A 17,502-nucleotide genomic window follows, 5' to 3' on the forward strand; every position below is an offset into this window, starting at 1 on the left:
GCTGACATCCGCCACAGATAGCCCTTTATATATTGTGTTTACTGTTGTGTCTGTGCAGGGCAGCGAACCCAGAGCGCGACACCAACATTCCGGGCCAGGCCTTTGCTTGTTGTGAGTGTTTTGTGAGGGGCAGCAGCTCTCCTTGCCCACTGCCATTGGCGCAAACACGCCCTGGGGTGCAGGGGAGGGCAGAACCACCCAAGATATGGACGGGCGGAGCGGGGGGCCGTTCCCGTGGCCGTGCCGTGTTCCCGTGGCCGTGCCGTGTGCCCGAGGCGGGCAAAGGGGAGCGGCGGGAGGGCCCTGAGGCCCCAGGCAGCCGGACCTGCCGAACCGCCCCGCCCTCTCTCCCCCTTGGGCCTCGTCGGCCGCCGTCCGCCCATCCCTCAGGTGAACGCGTATCCCTCCGCCGCGGCCGCCCCTGGGCCGGGCTCGCACCCGGCAATCCCCGGATGGAAACTGTGATGGCGGCCGGCAGCGGCTGGCCGGCGGTGGCGATACCCGAGGTAACTCGGCGGGAGGCGCCGGGCGGGGAGCAGGGTGGCCCCGCGCGGTGCGGGAGGGACAGCCCGGCGGGGCTCGCGGCGGAGCGGAGCGGGCAGGGGGCACGAGCGGCCGCGACGGGGCGGGTCGGTGCGCCCCGGTGCGGCTGAGACATTAAATAGTCCGCGCCCGCCGGCCGCGGCGGCTCGGGGGGCAGCCGGGGCTGGGGACGGGCGGGACCGCGGGGCGCGCCCGGGGCGGCGGGGCCGGGCAGGAACGGCCTCGTGTGCTACTGCCGGCGGCCGCGGGAGCGTATCCCTCCGCCGGGCTGCGCGCCAGAGCCGCGGCCGGGCCGGGGCCGTGCGGCGCCCCAGGCGGGCGGGGGCGGCGCTGCCGCGGGGCTCCCGGGGAGGAGCCGGCGAGGGACGGCCTCGCTCGCCCCTGCCCCGATGCCGGCAGCGCCCGCTGCGGTGCCCGCGGTCGGACGGAGCTGCTGCCATCGTCTCGCCGGCCGCCTCGCGCTTTGTCCCGGCGTTGAGCGGCCGCCGCAGCCCCCGGCCGTGGCGCCGCTGCTCCCCCGGCACCCCGGGCGGGCGCAGGCAGGGGCAGGGTCCGCCCGCAGTGTCCGCCCGCAGGTGGGCAGGCGCTGGCCGTGTGTCGCGTCGCCGCCGCGTTCAGCTGCTGTGTTTGTAAATGGCAGGTTCGTCCTGTGCCACGAGCAGTTTGTGCATATGAGCTCTGAGAGTGCTTCGGTGGTTTCTTTCTTTCTTTTTTACACTAAAGCGCCGTTGTGGTGGTCAGGTTGTATCTGTTGTATCTGACTGCTCCAGCTCTACGGGTTTCTTAAGATCTAGTTTCGTAAGTTCCTGCATCTGTCCCGATCTTGGGAGAGATTAAGGCACCACTCTAAATTTGCAGGCGCATAGAATGGGACTGCACATGGGATATACTTCAGTGTAATTTTATTTATTTAATAAAAATTAAATAAGTCTATTTTTTTTTCAGAAATCTTGAAGATACTGCCTGCTGGGATACCTATTTTGAGCGTAGTTTGAAATGGGAAAACTGTAGAAGTTACCTAATTTAGCAGTGTCTTAACTCCTATCTCTCACTAGATCAAATTATATAGCTAAGACTTTCTGTCTGTACTTTGTTTAAACAAAATATGGACATATTGTAGCAGAAGAAAATTATGGCTGAGAGCCTGAAGTAATTACTTACGCCAGTTCTTAGTACTGTGAGGATTTTTTGAGCGAGTGGCACATGCTTACGTATTTTCAATGTTTGTATTCACTATGCATTTAAATCTACTTGTTTCAGATACTGTAAATGTAATATTTTGTCTCCTTCCCAGGCTTTTGCACTTTATAGAAATTTATTATTAAGTCTTTGCCATTAAAACTTTTGTCTGAGAAAAGATAAGTGCCTTTTGATTTTAAGTTAAAATTTGATGGATAGAAATAGCAGTCACTTTTTTCTATGCTTTTTTTAAGTTATCATGTGTTTGGCTTCCCATCTATGAATGCTTGAGATGTAGTGGCAAAGCAAAATAGGCATTGTTATATTGTGTATATATACAGTATTAGTATTGCATTTGATAATGTTCTTTGGGCAAAAAATATTTTTGTCTTCAATGTATTAAAAATCCACATAATGTAAATGCATGAGAGATTTGTGCTTTTCAGTTTATTCTTTCAGTTATGCCTGTATTTACACCAGTTAAAATACTTTTCCTTTTGTTTCCAGAACTTTTTTAGTATTTCTCCTGACTGTGGCCTTTTCTGAGTCTTGCATACTTACCTCTTCTGTGTGTGTGGTAAAACCCCAGCTGTTGAAGAACTGAAGTATTTTCTTAATGTAAGTCAGATTTCTTTGAAAATGTACATTTCAAGATCCCTGGGATAAAACCCCCTCCTTTTTTAATGGTTATTTCAAGTGAATATTGATAGTTGCATGCTACCCAAAAACCCCCACATTTAAAGTTTAAGTTATTAGGCTAATTAATTCAAGGAGATCTTTGATCAGGACTCTTTGCCAAATGTAAGTGTTGCCCATTTGAGGACCACATTAGCTTGGTATTGAAAGCCTGAGCCTTGTTCTCTGCAGCACTTTATCCACTTCTGATTTCTATAGTTTTAATTGTAAACATACTTCAGGTTTCAGTGTCTGGCAGTATAACCTTTTAATCTGAAGGATGGGCAGCTCCCATCAGGATGATGTATTGCATCATGCAATGTGTAATCTTTGTGTGTATTAAAAAAAGTTGTTCGAGCAAACAAATCCAAATAATTTTTAGTTACTTATTCTTTATGTGGAAGTTCATCTTGCTTTTATTCAAATAAGCGATATACCATTGGCAGGAGAATGCATTTTAATGCAGTACTCTTTTGGTGGAAATGGAATGTAAATGCACAGGAGCTGCCTGTGCAACTGAGCCTCTTCTCAAGGCTCAAAGTAGGGTAATCTCCCACGTATTAATCTTTTGTGTGGAAGATAGGGAATGTGTCATTGAGTTAAAAGAAAAAATAAAAATCCTGTACCCAAAGTGTTTCCATTTGGAGAGATTCTGAGGAGGGAGTGTATTGTCTCTGTGGTTTGTTGTTTTGGGGTGTTTTTGAGTTTTTTTTTTTTTTTTTTGGATGTATAGTTGAAGTTTTGCAGGTCTCATATCTGGAGAACACAGTGAATTTACTTGATATTAGAGTCTGTGTACAGTGTCGAAGTCTGTTGTGTTTAATATTTTCAAGGATTGTGCAGAAGTGCTAGTATCTTCTCCAAAGGAATGCAGTAAAGCATGTGCTTAAAAAAAAGTGTTTTGTTTTTCTTGCTACATGATACAAGAACATGGACTTCAAAATTTTTCAGTCTTCATTTTCTTTGTCAGGTATTTGCATATGTAATGCTAGATACTTCCTTCTCCCAGGACTGTGGGAAAGTGTTTGAAAGACCTTAGGGCTAATAATTATGATGGCTTGGAGATCTTAGAAGCAACCCTTGTGCTTAATCACAGCAAGGGAGAGGATGTGATCATTCTTTCAGTTTGAATGTGAATAAATGAGATGATCTAATGAGTTCCAAGTCTGTGTTGCTTCAGGGTGAGCATGAGAGAAGGGGAGAGAGAATCACTAACAATTTAGTAACTTTTGTTAGGAAAGAAGAAAGTGACTTTGTGACTTGTACTGTGGAAAAACTTTTTAGTAAAAAGTGTTAGACTAGTGAAGAAACAGTTCCTCCTTTCCAGTGTTGCTTTAAAGAATTCAAGTTAATTTTGCTGCTGTTCCAATTCTAGTGATTCTGTGTAGACATTCTGTGCAGGAGAGTTGTTCACGATGGACTTAAGCTGCTATAAATTGTTGATGCAGCCTGTTATGGAAACACTGACATGAAATCTGGAGCAAGACAGTGATGACCATAACTGCTTGAGCCTTTTAATCCATAGTCATGCACTGAAAATATTAACATGTACCCAGGAATGTGCAATGAGAAACCTGAGAACTTTTATCTGTTGACTGATTCAGACTCGTGTGGTACTAAAGGTGGGCATGTGAAAAATTTGTTGTAGGTCGTTGTGATTGGATTTTGGTGTTGGTAAAGGTCATGTCTCTATTAGTGAAGTAGATACTTTGTCAGATTCTGATTTTACTTTCTTTCCTTTTTAAGCACAATAGTTACCAATAGAGCAGCACACTTGAGTAATAAAAACATCAAATTTTCTATATTTTGACTTTTTTGTAGTACTTCAGTTAGGTTCAGTTAGTGACCCATCTCAAAAAGGAGTGTTTTTATTTGCTTGAAATCCCAAATGTGTAATAAACCCAGGCTTCATTAAAAAAAAAAGTAGGTCTTCAGATTTCTTTATGCTTACAGGATGGGAGAAACCCAAAATTTGATGACATGTATCTTTCAGTAGGTGTTGTTCTTTAAAACGTATTTTTCAAGTTTAATTTTTTTTTAAAACCTCCAAACAACAAACCAACAAACACCCCCAACACAAACAAAGGTTACAATGTAATAGCGCTTTTTTGCCTCATCCTTTTTTGTTTTTTTTTTTCACACGTCAAGTGATATTACAAAAATTAACAACTTCAGTGATTGGCATGTATTTGCTAGTGAATTGTAATAGATTGTTCCAATTGCATTAGTTTTAAAAGTAATTATTTGCCTTTTTTTTTTTGTTTTAAATTTCAGGAGAATGAAATGGGGAAGTTGTAGAGCTTTGAGAGTAACTCGGCGCAGTTGTCTCATTTGCTGCCGGAAGTAAGACTAAATCTCAAGAACAGTAAAACCTAAAATCATGTCATCTGAACAGGAATACTTTTTTTGTGACAAAAAGCGAATCAGTTTCTTAAAACACAATGCTATGAAGAATTTTTCTACAGACATTACTTTGAAAGAAGAAGTAGTGAGTGATCCTTTAAGTATGACGATTCAACCTGCAATTTTAGATGTCAATCTCACTTATGGACTAAAAAATGTGAAAATTGAATTACCCAAGGTGAACATTCCAAATGAAGTATTAATGAAACATGAAGTTGATAGGTTTAGAAAACTCTTTCAGTGTAAGAATCAAACTGCAAGGAAGTCCTTAAGTCTAGTGAAAATAAGCGGAAGCAATCTCAGTTGTTCAGAAGGAAGCCACTTGCAAATTAAACCAGAAGTGCAATTTGAAGAAGGGTTGAAAACTGCAGCAAAGATACTGCATTTCACTTGTACAAAGTGCAAGGATAACATTAGATACAGCCCAAATGACCTACAGAAACATTTTCAGCTGTTACACTATGGCGAGTTGCCTTTGTATCCTTGTGAGATGTGCAGCTTCTCAGCTAATGACTTTCAGTCATTTAAACAGCACAGACGTATCCATCGTAGCACTTTAGTAAAATGTGAGCTCTGTAATGATGAACAGGTATACACTTTGTTGGCTTTGACAAAACACTTCATATCAAAGCATTGTGTAAATGGACACTTTCGGTGTGAAAAATGTGGATTTTCTACGCGTGATGTGGGTACGTTTGTTCAGCACATTCACAAACATAAAGAGATTCCCTATAAATGTGGAAAATGCCATCAAGAAAACTTGACAGAGGAGGAGCTCCAAAATCATCTTCTTGTTCATACTAGTATGTTTTCTTTTGGTTGTCCTTATTGCAGATACAGCACGTCACGGAAAGATTATCTTTTAAAACACATCATAGCTGTACACAGAGACCACTTAATTGCAAAAGAAAAACTGGAAAAAGATAAATATGAAAAAAGAATAGTGAAGACTCCAGCAGGACTGAAGCTTGTTTTAAGAAGGTATAAAATGGGAGCATCAAAAAAACCACTCTGGAGATGGAAGAAGATAAGCGGTGGAAGTGACAGTGCCGGAGAAGAAAATACACAAGTGCTAAAAAGTGTGAATAAAGTTCAAACAAATGCTGAGGAGCTGAACCAGTGTATGAGAGATGTGGAAATGAGTGAAGAGAAAGATCAAATTAAATACACAGAAAAGCGTCATTTTGTGGGTGGAACGCTCTCTGCTACTGCTGCACAATACAATAAGGCAGATGATGGAACAAGTTACGGCCTGGGGTTATTGAAAAGTGCTGTTCATGGGCCAACAGTATTGATGGTTAAAAATAATAAAATATCTGTTCCAGCAAATTACAGTGCTAAATTTATGGGCTTCAAAATGGTAGATGGAAAACAACATATTGTTATAAAATTACTACCTACAAGTAAGCAAAATGAATATTTGTTGGGTCAGAAGGTTGATCAGGTTAAAGATGGTTCTGCAACTTCTTTGCTGCAGACTGCTGCTCCCTGTGGCTTGTCTTCAGGTGCTATACCACGTGTAAGTGATCAGTCAACCTTAAAGAACAATTGTGTTCATCCATTAACCTCGCCTCCATTTTCTTGTCCTGCTCCTCATTCAGGAAAAGCAAGAGTGGAAAAACAAAATCACTCCATATTGTATGGTGGGCGTGTTTCTGAAACTGTAGCACCTTCTAATACAGCTGTAGGAAAAGGTCCAAATTATTTGCCGATGAAGCTGGACTCAACTGTATCTCCACATGAAGAGGTAACAAAAGTTGGAACTCAAACTAGTATCTCATGGGGAAGCTTTCATCCTTCGAGTCATCCTCAGGTATTACCACCCGCTATTACAAATCCCCTTCCTTATGACCCTATGAAAACACCCTTCTTTCCTGAACTGAAAATGCAAAATGGTGGCCTGAATAATAGTAATGGAGCTATGGATAATCTCTATTGTTCAACCTCAGTGGAGTCATCTAATGAAGGGTTGTTGTCTTTTCACAACTATTCCAAAATGGACTCTTTGGATAATCCATGTAGCATTTGGACATCAGCAGATGGCAGATACAAAGAATATAGCAAAAGATGTTCTTTTCAGAACAGTAGAAAAGAACCTGCATCTTCACATTCAGAATCCATGAAAGGTTTAAAATCAGAGAAAGTTGTGTCAGCCCAATCAAATGTTAATAAAACTTACGAACACGTAAACACTAAGAATAACTCTGTGTCTTTTAAAAGCCAATCTAAATGTGGTGTTGACAGCGAGTGTTTTACAGAGGACAAGCGTAATGGCCAGCAGTATTTGGACACTAACATAGAGCAAGGCTTTCAGAACGTAGCTGAGAAATACCAGGAAAATGCCTCTGATTGTTTCAACTCTTTCTTAATGCCTAAAATCACATCTGTTTTCTCATTGCAAAGTGAACAGGCAGCTAATTATTTATCGCCTGAGATAAACCAGTTACTGCAAGATGTGTTAAAAGTAAAAACAACTTCTCAGCAAGAATTCCACAGCAAGACGAGTAACTGTGTCAAACTTCGTTCTGATAAGCTGCTTTCTGGTCCTGAGACCAGGAATACAAGCTGCCTGCATTTAAAAAGCTCTGCAACGGCGTGTGGTTTTCAGAGGCCTCCTTCTAATGTACACTTCCCTTTATGTACAAGAGAGTTGGACACAAGATGTAGCACAAATGAAGGTACATGTTGTGGGAGAGAAAGACTGACACCCAACACATCACTTGATTCACAGGATGTGGACAGATTATCCACAACTCCGGGTGTTGGTACTTTGCTAGAAACTCCTACAGATAAGTTTACACAGCAATTAGTAAAAGATAAAGTACTGTCTGCAGCTCAAAATCCTAGCAGCTTTTCACCAGTTTTGCCTGTTCCTCAGGAACAGAAGAAAGCCCTTTTTGTTCGGTCCCTTCCATCACGATTTTTTGTTCCTTTCCACCTTTCTAACCAGTCTAGGCAACAGGTGGTTTCTGGAAAATCTCTTCCATCAACCAGTTCATCAGCTGGGCATGTTACTAAAGGTGTACCTGCATCTTTTGTTTCAAATAAAGGATCTGGAGTGATTTTGACTTTTAGTGGGGCAGTTGGAACAGTTACAAATGCCCCTAATAGTAGTTCTCAGGTTTCAGGGGGAATTGCATCCAGAGAATTTGGGAAAATAACCGTGTCGGCTTCAGAAGTGAAGGGGGAAAATGGCAGTTTTAGAAATGTAAGAAGTTCCTGTAATGGGGAAGTATGTGGTACAGTAAATGACTCATTGAATAGTATGCCATTCAAAGCACCTCTTCTAATGACAAACTCATCAGAGTCGTCTGTGAAAGCAACTTCTGTGAAGGTGTTACCAGAGCACCAGGATGCTGTCTTTGGTTCTTTGGAGTCAGTAAAGCAGCGGGAAATTAAACAGGAACAACATGTTTATGCACTTTCACCTGATGGACGGCAGGAAGTTTTTTTGAAATGTATGACACCAAACAAGCCTGTAGTTCATAAACCAATTTTTTTTCAGGATAACGCTCATCAGAATTGTCAACCAAAGAAAACTGGAGCCATGCAACAACAGCTTTTGCTGAAAATTAAGACTCCTACTTCGGATACGCTGTCTGATAACACTCAGTCAGTAAGCAACTCGGTGCCCTCACTACAGGTGGATAACTTGCAGTTCCTTACTCCTGCACTAGCACAGAAACAAACTAATCTTAGTTTTAATGATGCCTTAAACTTAGCAGGTGGGTTAATGCCAGCAGATGCCTCTTTGGCAAGCTCTAATCCAGCATGTCGTGTTCCTCCTGTAGAACCTGTTTATTCTGCTAAATCTGCAGGGATGCAGTTGCAAAAATGTTCTATTGAGAGTACGGAAGTAATAACTGCTAACAAGAGGAATAACTCTGGTTGTCAGAAGTCCTCATGGAGCACCCAAAACAGAACTGCAAAAGTAAAACCTAGTTTAAAACAAGCTAGGTCTAAAAGTTCAGGAACTGTGGGTGGGCAAAGAAAGAAGAATTTCAAACGTAAAAGGAAGGCTAGTTGCTCAGAACCTCCTAGAAAGAAAGCAGTGTTGCACAGAAAGTGTAAGGAAAAGAATCAGGCTGAAATTGTTAGTGAATCAGGTAGCCCTTACAAATCAAGGGCATCAAAAAAAACTGTGAGGACTTTGAAATTACTCCCTTTTAATTCTAACCAGCTTGTAAAATGCCCCCGGAGAAATCAACCAGTTGTTGTGCTTAATCATCCTGATGCGGATGTTCCAGAAGTTGTAAATTTAATGAAGTCTATTGCTAAATTTAAGGGCCATATTCTTAAGGTTTTATTGTCAAAAAGAACTGTTGAAGCTCTTCTGCAGCAAGACTTCTGCAATCCTTCGGATGTAACTACTGATGATTTTTCTCAAAAAAGATACAGGACAATAAAACCCATTAACCCTGTAAAAGAAAGATTTGTCTTAAAATTGACACTGAAAAAGACTAGCAAAAACAATTACCAGATTGTGAAAACTACCTCTAATAATACCTTGAAAGCTAAGTTTAGCTGCTGGTTTTGTGGTAGAATATTTGACAATCAGGATAATTGGGTAGGGCATGGACAGAGGCATCTGATGGAGGCTACTCGAGATTGGAATTCATTATTGGAACGATGACCAGTGAAGTAAATCAATATTATTCATTAAAGTTTTAAAAAAAGAAAATCAGTTGGATTAAGACACACAAGTCATTCTGTTTTCTATGTCAGTATTGTACCTGAGGTTGAAAAAGGATGCAAAATGCTTGTGTTTTAAAAGGAAGAGTGTATTCCCTATTGCCATCAGATTTGAGTAAGATTGAAGAACTTTGTGGTTTAAATAACTTGTAACTAACTGCAAATACAAAAAATATATTTAAAAATTATATTATTTTTATTACTGCTATTATGTGCTATATTTTTATTCTGTATTATGAGTCTTCAGGGCTTTTGTTCTGTACATACTTTAAATCCCTAAACATGTAAATATTTTTATACTTTCCAGTTACTTGGTATAATTCTTGCACAGAAATTACACCCCTTTCCCCAGTTTTTCAGTTCTGTGCATGCACTACTACAACCAATTTTTAAAATCTTTTTAAATACACACAACTGTTATCCTGGGATTTTTGTTATTTTCACTTATTAGCTCTTGATTTTGTTTTTCAGGGATTGAACACTATTATTAGCAAGTGCCTCAAAGATGTGAAGCAGTTTACATTATGTCGACTGTGTAACCATGGGTCCGTATAGGGCCATTCCCCCAACAGTTTCATTTAAACAAAGCCATATGTGAATGCTTTAAGATATATTGCTATGCACATGACACTTGTACTATTTCTGTGCAGTTTGTCTACTTTCTTAGTGAAGTATTTTTCATATAAATTAATAAAACATATTATGATTGTGTTAATACGGTGCATCAGAATGAAAATGATTGAAAATATACAGTATATATATTCATAATGTATATGGTGTTTAAGAATGGTGAACATTCCTAATCTGTATTGATTTTGTCACTATTAAATTTGCTATAACTTGTGTTTACAGCATATGACTTCGAGCATTTATAGAAAATATTTCTGTCTTGCTATGTCTGCCAAAAACAAACCCTATAGGAAGGTCAAGATATGGGGAGGTGCAGAGCGCCATTTTAGGCTTGTAATTGCATCATAGCTTTATTTCAGGTAGATGTAATCTGTCCCCATAATGACTTAATGTCTTCTACTATTGTTTATTCAGATATACCACCTTTTGGGGCACCAGGGGGTTGGCAAAACCAGGGCTCAAGTTATGCTTCCCTTATTTTACCAGCCAGTAGGGTAATGTTCTTAGGAGCCTGCTTGCTTTCTACTTTCAGTTTTAAGGATAATGAAGAGAGACTACGCTTTACAGTTTTTTAGTCTTTATGTGATGGCACGTAAACAAAAGACCTCTTAACCATAGTGACTGAGGGTATACAGATGAAGGTCCTTATTATCCACAGTAGTTATGTCTTGAGGACATAATCTGTTGTTTTTGTCCTCCAGATTCTTAATGAACCTCTGTAGGCTACAAGTTTCAGTCTTACATGCGATTGCTCTTACCATATGGCTGGCACCTTTTGCCCAAGTATGAAGGAGTAGGCCAGCTTCCCAAAGTATTGATGCAAAAACTGTCAAAATTGAACAGTAGGCTTGGAGGGGACTGGGGCATTTAAAGCTTGGGGCGGTGGGGTCGGGTGAGGTTGTAGCAAGCCCAGATAGTTTCCTGTTACTGATTCCTTTAGGTGAGAATGAAGAATGCTTGCTACCAGTGAAACAGTAAGAAGTCATGGGTGTCACAGGCATGTCATCACTAATACGAATTCAACTTACTTTTTAAAAAGTGTTAAAATTAAAAACAATTGCTTCAGTGATTAGATAAATTTTCTTTCTTGATATGTGCGTTGGCAGGAAGATGCACACTAGTCTTGTAGCTGGTGGGTTATGTATGGAAGTCAAGTGAAGATCTGACCTCAAAGAAGATCAGTGTAGTTTGGGTGAATTAATATACAGTTGGTGTGTGTTGTGTATCTCACCTGGATCATTTTGTGCTGCACAGTGGGCTTGAGCTGTGATGTTAATTTGGCTAGGAACTTTGAGGAAGACCAGTAGTAGTGAGGAAGCAGGTTAGAAAGAAACAGCATTAGGAAAGGACAAAAACATGTTGAGCTTTTTTGACTAGGAGGATCTACTGTCTGTGTCAGCTTGTTCTTCTGTAGACTGTGAAACTGAACCCGTGAATTTTGGACATTGCCTTTGCCTTCTTTGGAAAAAATGTATGTGAAATTTATTTCTAAATCTGCTTGGTGCAATTTCAGCCAGGATGACCAGTTTTTATTAACAATTACTTGGCATTGAGGTGGAAATTCTGCCATAGCATTAGGGAGTTTTCTCTGTATTGATGAATCATGAGAGTGGCAACTGTCACTGGAATTTTTTTAAAACTCATTTCTTTTCATATGAATTGACCTTAAACGGTACTGTGAACACAGTGTAAAACTAGGAAACGTTGAAATAAGGTTGCTTAATATAATCTTAATTAATTGGCACGTGTCACTTTTTCTGGGGACATCCATCTCATTCAGTGCAGAGAATTATTGCTCCCTCCTGGGTAGTGATTCAATATATTGTTTCCCCACCCTTAATTAGGTCCTTGTATTATTTAGTACAGGTTGCTCAGGTATTGTTCTAAGTATATAATTTTATTCTTACAACCTTTTCCTTAGTGCATTGTTTGAGGTCCTTAGAGTTCAGCATTTCTGCAGATCAGCTTTCAGAAAATCTCAAGTGGGACTTCACTGAAATCGAGATGACAGTTAATTGCCATCAGGAGAAAATTTGGTTGAAGTGATCTGACCTGTGTTGCAGTAGAAGGTACAGTAGAAGATACAGGGAAAATATGCTCAGTTCTTCAGTGAAATGTTCAACTGCTTTAACGGTGCATTTCTCAGCATTTTCAGTAAATGGGGAAATGTATCTTACAAATATCCTACAAACCCCAGTTTTTCATTACACACCTACAATTTATCCCTGAAGTATTGCGTGAACCAAGTGAAACACATAAATACATATGGAAAAATATTCAGTGATCATATATTTAATGCTTGTATTGTAATGAATATAGCTGATGTGACAAGGTTGCACAGGTAACTTGAAGTATCTTGATTTTGAGTGCTTGACTTTGCAACCATAACATTTTAAAATAGCTTGTAACATTGCACACAGCAAGATAAGCCTTCAATTGATTATATTGTTATGGGACATATAAAGACAGGTGCAAGCACAAGGTCATCAACTGTTTGTACTAGTGTCTGTGTTTGACCTTGAGACATAAAATCTATCTCGTATTCTTGGCAAGATGTGTATTTATCAGTAAGTCACGGTGCCTTTCCTCAGTAATTCAGTGTTTCAACAAAAATTTGTTACAGAGCTGTTTTGTGAGACTTTTTTTTAAAACAACACTACCTAATAATCTCTGCTGCTGGTGCTTTTGATTGAAGGAAGAATGTAGTTTTCTAACTTGTGTGTCTGAACACTTGGATTTTTGAGAATGCAAGTTCTTACTCCTTTCATGGAGCAACACTGTCAGGAATGATATGCAGTACTCGTATTCTCTGTATCAGGTAGGCAGACAACACATCTTTGTACATTATTAAATATGACACTTTGCCCTGAGTTCTCAGACAAAAGAATTAGTTCATTTTTAGTTCTAGGTTTAAGGGCTTTTTGTGTGTGTGTTTGGGTTGTTGTTGTTTTGTTTTAGCTATTCAGTGAATGACAGTTATATGGAAGGGAAATGGGCTAACAATGTCACAGTATCAAAGAAAGATGAGGGGAGAGGTGTGTTGCTGTGTCTGTCAGGTCAGACTTGCTATACCTGTTACCTGGTGCATACAACTATAAAGGTAGCCCTATAATCATGTAGGACATGGATAAAAAAATAAAGTAAGGTTTGAGGGTGAAGGTAACTGGCCTGTTTATCTAGAGCATATTTGTTATTTGTAGGTCAGCCACAATACTACATTGTACTGCTGAGCACTTAGAGCTGAGGGGCAGCAGTGCTTTAAAGTGCTTAGTGCTAATTACCTTAAAAAAGTGATACCTAGTTTCTTGTATGAAAGATATACACTTAAATTTCCCTTGTTCGCACTATTTTTTTCCTCAGTTCTAGAATTACGGAGATACTGAACACTTGACTTGGAAAGAATGTTTGAAGAACCTAGAGATTTTGTGGAGCAACACAGAAAGGTTAGCAGACAGACAGACTGTTAATACCCAAGTTTAAATACTGTGCAGCACATGAGTGAAAGGCAAGGACTACATGACTGCAAAGGAAGTTAAATACACAAGTGTCTGCTTTTTCACAGAGTACGTCTCTTGTGAGTATTGCTTGAAATAGCTTCGAAAGTGATGCTTAAAGTAGCTAAATAATATAATAGTACACATATAGGAGTAAATTCAGCTTGCAGACACTACTAACTTTTGTGTTAATTTTGACACCTTGACTTGGCAATCTTAATGTTCTAAAAATGCCAGCAGTTTTAAGCATAATATTAATATCAAACTGATACCACTGAGCAATATACTAAACATAGCCCTTGTGTAGTACTGTGAATAGTCTGTCAAAGGCAGGCTTGTGTAAAGTCTGTATACATAATTTTTTACTTGCCAGTATCTCACCACATTACATTTGGGTAAGTATTGCTTGTGTTGCAGAGGGAAGGAGCTGAGAAGTCTCAAGGTACGTAGGTAGCCATGTGCTGAGCATCATATTGGCAGTTCTTTCTAGAAGACAGGTGCCTGACTTGGAACAAAAGCACAAGGAAGTAGCTGCAGAATACAGCTATGCTATGGCCCTAAGTGACTTGCTGCAGCATTACAGGTCTTGACTCAGTCTTGCCTTTAATGCCTTGAATAAAATCCTAGGGAACACTGCCTACTTTGGAACAAAAACCAAACCAGGTGTGTATAGTGTCGGTTTTGGAAAATACCTTTAAGATGGATGAGTCTTCAGGTCCAGTAAAATCAAACACTGCTAGAACTAGTTAACAATTGCTCCTAAAAGTTTTTCACTGATGCAGTTTATATGTTCATCAAATCAATTTTCACCACTTGAGCATTTGTGGAAGTTTACTTTGTTCACAATAATACAATAAGTAAACTCCTGTGATAGAACAGGCTATCACATTTAAAAATGTGGTTTTTCTGTGTGTGTCTCCATAAACAGTAATTCAGCAAGAACTGAGTGAGTAATTAGTTTAGCAATGATGCAGTGCACCTGGGTCACCAACAATAGGCAATTTGAAGACAAAAGATTTGAGAGTCATTAAGCAAATTACATGTGTATGTGTATATATATATATAAGATAAAGCTGTAAAAAGTGATACTGTTCATAACAAATTGTGGAGGAGCACATACAAATATATACATTAAAACATCAATGGAAGTGAATTGATGCTTTCTTGCTGGAAGGATGCCAATAAATGCAGTCCAGCAAAGTCTCTATACACTATTGAGGTTACAGTATTTTTAAATTTTATTTGTACATTTGAAAATACAAACAAAAATATCAGTGAAACAGGGTGAAGCTGGGGGAAAGTACAACACATCTCCATAAATCTAAAACATTCAGGTGGATTTATTGCCACTAATCACAAAGTACAGTCCTATTTTCAACTTGTGCACAGTGATACATTAGGTCAAGTTGCTCTAATTTCTGGGGCTGTGCACTTTACAAAGAAAGCAGTGATATGTGGTAAACATAAACTGAAAGAGTAGATCACTGTGGGTATTCTCATTTTTAAAACTAAAATGTCCTTCCAGAAATCTATCTCCAAATAGCAGTCAGAGGACCAGGCTGTGGTATGCAGTTCTTCCTCCTGTGACTTTGGATACCCATGTTGTCACTGATGACAGTGTAACTGCTCTGGCTTCTTGTGTTAAATGTGAACACCTTTCTGTTAAAAGTGACGTGGGGTTGAACTCTCTGAAATGCATTTCTTACTATGTAGGTGCTCTTGAAGAGTGTTTCCCATAATTTTGGATTTTCTTCTTTTAATACCTTGTCCATGTCTCGGTATGTTGAAAAATATTATTAAAGAAGTCTTCATTTTAGCAGTTCAGTTTGATTAAGAAACTCTTACAATATGTTTCAGTTTTGTTGAGTCTTTTGTGTTGTTTTGGCTGTCAATTAGAACCAGGGAGGTGCGCTGGTGGTTCTCTACTATTTCAGCAACGCTGTCAAAGCGCTGGATAAAGAAAACAAAAAATAATTAGTGCTGACTTCCTTTAAAGCTATAATATTGACAGTAATATTGACTGCATCTTTTTATCTTTGCTTCTCATATAATTGAAGAGAGTTAAACTACTTGTTACCAAGTTAAATGGTTTGCCTTTTAGTGAAAGCACTGATCCTTCTCTTAGTTCTGATTTTAGTCATAAACATAGACAAAAGAAGATATTACAGGCACCAGCCTGCATTTGTGATTGCCACCTGCACAAGGTGAACCACTGAGTTTGCTGTGGGCCATAGTGAATTGACATTTTATTTTATCTTAATGTATACTAGGCTGCAGACTGATTGCTCAGAAGCTGTGGCAGATGTGGTTCAGCCACCTCAGAGGGGAGGCTGTGTCCAGGAGTAAACAGGTACAGGCAGCCATCTATGAGAACTGGTCTAGTTATGCAGTTTTAATGTTTGTCACTGTAAATTAGTATCCAGAATCTGATAGATCTGTTGCTTTTCCTTTTGAACTTTGGTCAAATAAAGACTTTGGACTATCTGTTTATCCTGAGGTCATTTTTCACTCTTTGTTGAAGACCAGGCGAGCTCCAGGCTATTATATTTTCTCTAATCTCAAAACTGATGCCTGGGAGGCAGATAATTAGGCTATGTCAAGCCTACTTTCACATTGCTGAAAAGTCTACTCTGCAGTGATAAACTCGTTTTATGTTCCAAGTTTCTGTTTTGTTATCAGAGTAATTATCTCTGTGGCAGAGTAGATAGGGAGTCATCTTTTCACTCCAGAGCTAAAGCTTAATATTTTCTTTATGTGAAGACAGTATTAACAGTAATATCATTCTCATTTTTGGTAGTGGTGGGAGGGTTTTGTTTTGTTTTTTGAGCATGGCTGTTCTTCCTTTGCAATTTTCCAAGAAACATAACTATAGTCTTAGATAGAAGGTAAATGGAGGACTATAAAAGGAAAATTTATCTAGCAGCTGCAGCTCTCATCTGTTAACTTTATTTAAACAGCTCTATGAGTATGTTTTAAATTCAATCTGTGGTTTTAGTTACAGTGTACAGGAGCTGTTATAACACTGGTTTCTCCAGCTTGACAGATCAGTCATTATGAAGGGTATATTTTTATCTTCATACCTGAAGAATTTTTTTGGTAATAGTGCAATATAGAGTCTTTGCTTATTAAAAGTATGTAATTGAAAACTGTTAGGAAAAATACCCCCACATCATCTCACCTCTTCACCACTTTTTTCTCTGCCCAGTGCATATTGTCGTGTTGATTCAATAAATCGTATAGGAATGTTGTACACTCTTCTGTTGTAAAACACAACCAGTGTATATGGTTGCCGTGAGTCCTGTCCAGAACTCTTCCTTATTAGAAAAGATCCATCCTAAAGAGAGAAAAGTAGTCAGTGTATTTGGCTCATTTCTTTCCAACAATTTAGTTTGGTTTTGGCTTAGTATTTTGATTTATATCAGCATTGAACCTTTCTCTCCCATTAGATGAGCAGAATAGCAGCAAATGAGAAGTAGCATGTATCCTGCTAACAGTAGCTTATAAAGGTGTAATTAGAGAATCACCTTTGCTGCTGCCTGTTCTTTCTCTCAACCAGAGAGTGAAAATAAAGTAATAAATACACAGTGGCAACCACCTGTTGGGGTCCACAGACTGTTAGGGAATAGTTCCTGTCAGTGGCAGTAGGTAGGCAAGAAAGCAGGGAGAGGTGGAGATACAATTTCTCCAGAGCTGTCAAAGCACTCACATAGCCAAGCACCTGCACTCCTGACAATGTAGCCCTGTGCTCACTAACTCACAGTGACCTTCACCTGGTGATAGCCCCCCCGCTCTGCCCCTTTATCCTGCTCTGTAGGCAAGAGTGGAAATGTACTTGATGCAAATCTACATGCTCCTCTTCCCTCCTGTGGCACCAGATTTTGTACAA

At 39.7% G+C, this 17,502-nt stretch overlaps 2 protein-coding genes across 10 annotated transcripts in view; one reads left to right on the forward strand and one right to left on the reverse strand.

Moving 5' to 3' along the window:
* The first annotated feature begins 2,229 nt into the window (after positions 1-2,229).
* On the forward strand, positions 2,230-10,304 carry ZNF518A (zinc finger protein 518A). Of its 4 annotated transcripts, none has more exons than XM_083865893.1 (3): positions 2,230-2,340; positions 4,672-8,525; positions 9,964-10,304. In XM_083865893.1, exons 2-3 carry the CDS (start codon positions 4,778-4,780, stop codon positions 9,981-9,983), a joined length of 3,768 nt encoding a protein of 1,255 aa, XP_083722019.1. In that variant the 5' UTR covers positions 2,230-2,340; positions 4,672-4,777; the 3' UTR covers positions 9,984-10,304. The 4 variants fall into 4 exon arrangements, with proteins under 4 accessions (XP_083722019.1, XP_083722020.1, XP_083722018.1 ...); XM_083865894.1 differs by having other exon boundaries at positions 4,672-8,443; XM_083865892.1 differs by having other exon boundaries at positions 4,672-4,740; positions 5,635-10,304.
* A 4,432-nt stretch (positions 10,305-14,736) lies between these two features.
* Positions 14,737-17,502, reverse strand: part of BLNK (B cell linker) — a 43,242-nt gene continuing 40,476 nt past the window's right edge. For 2 of the 6 annotated variants that reach the window (XM_083866585.1, XM_083866584.1), the window contains exons 20-21: positions 16,795-16,950; positions 14,737-15,566 (exon numbers count right to left, since the gene is read on the reverse strand). In XM_083866585.1, coding sequence (XP_083722711.1) covers positions 15,447-15,566; positions 16,795-16,950 — 276 coding nt within the window. In that variant the 3' untranslated portion in view covers positions 14,737-15,446. The remainder of the gene's footprint in view (positions 15,567-16,794; positions 16,951-17,502) is intronic. The other 4 variants (XM_083866583.1, XM_083866582.1, XM_083866580.1 and 1 more) reach the window with 4 other exon arrangements.

Source organism: Zosterops lateralis (assembly GCF_965231275.1).
Source record: "Zosterops lateralis genome assembly, chromosome: 8".
Classification (NCBI taxonomy): domain Eukaryota; kingdom Metazoa; phylum Chordata; class Aves; order Passeriformes; family Zosteropidae; genus Zosterops; species Zosterops lateralis.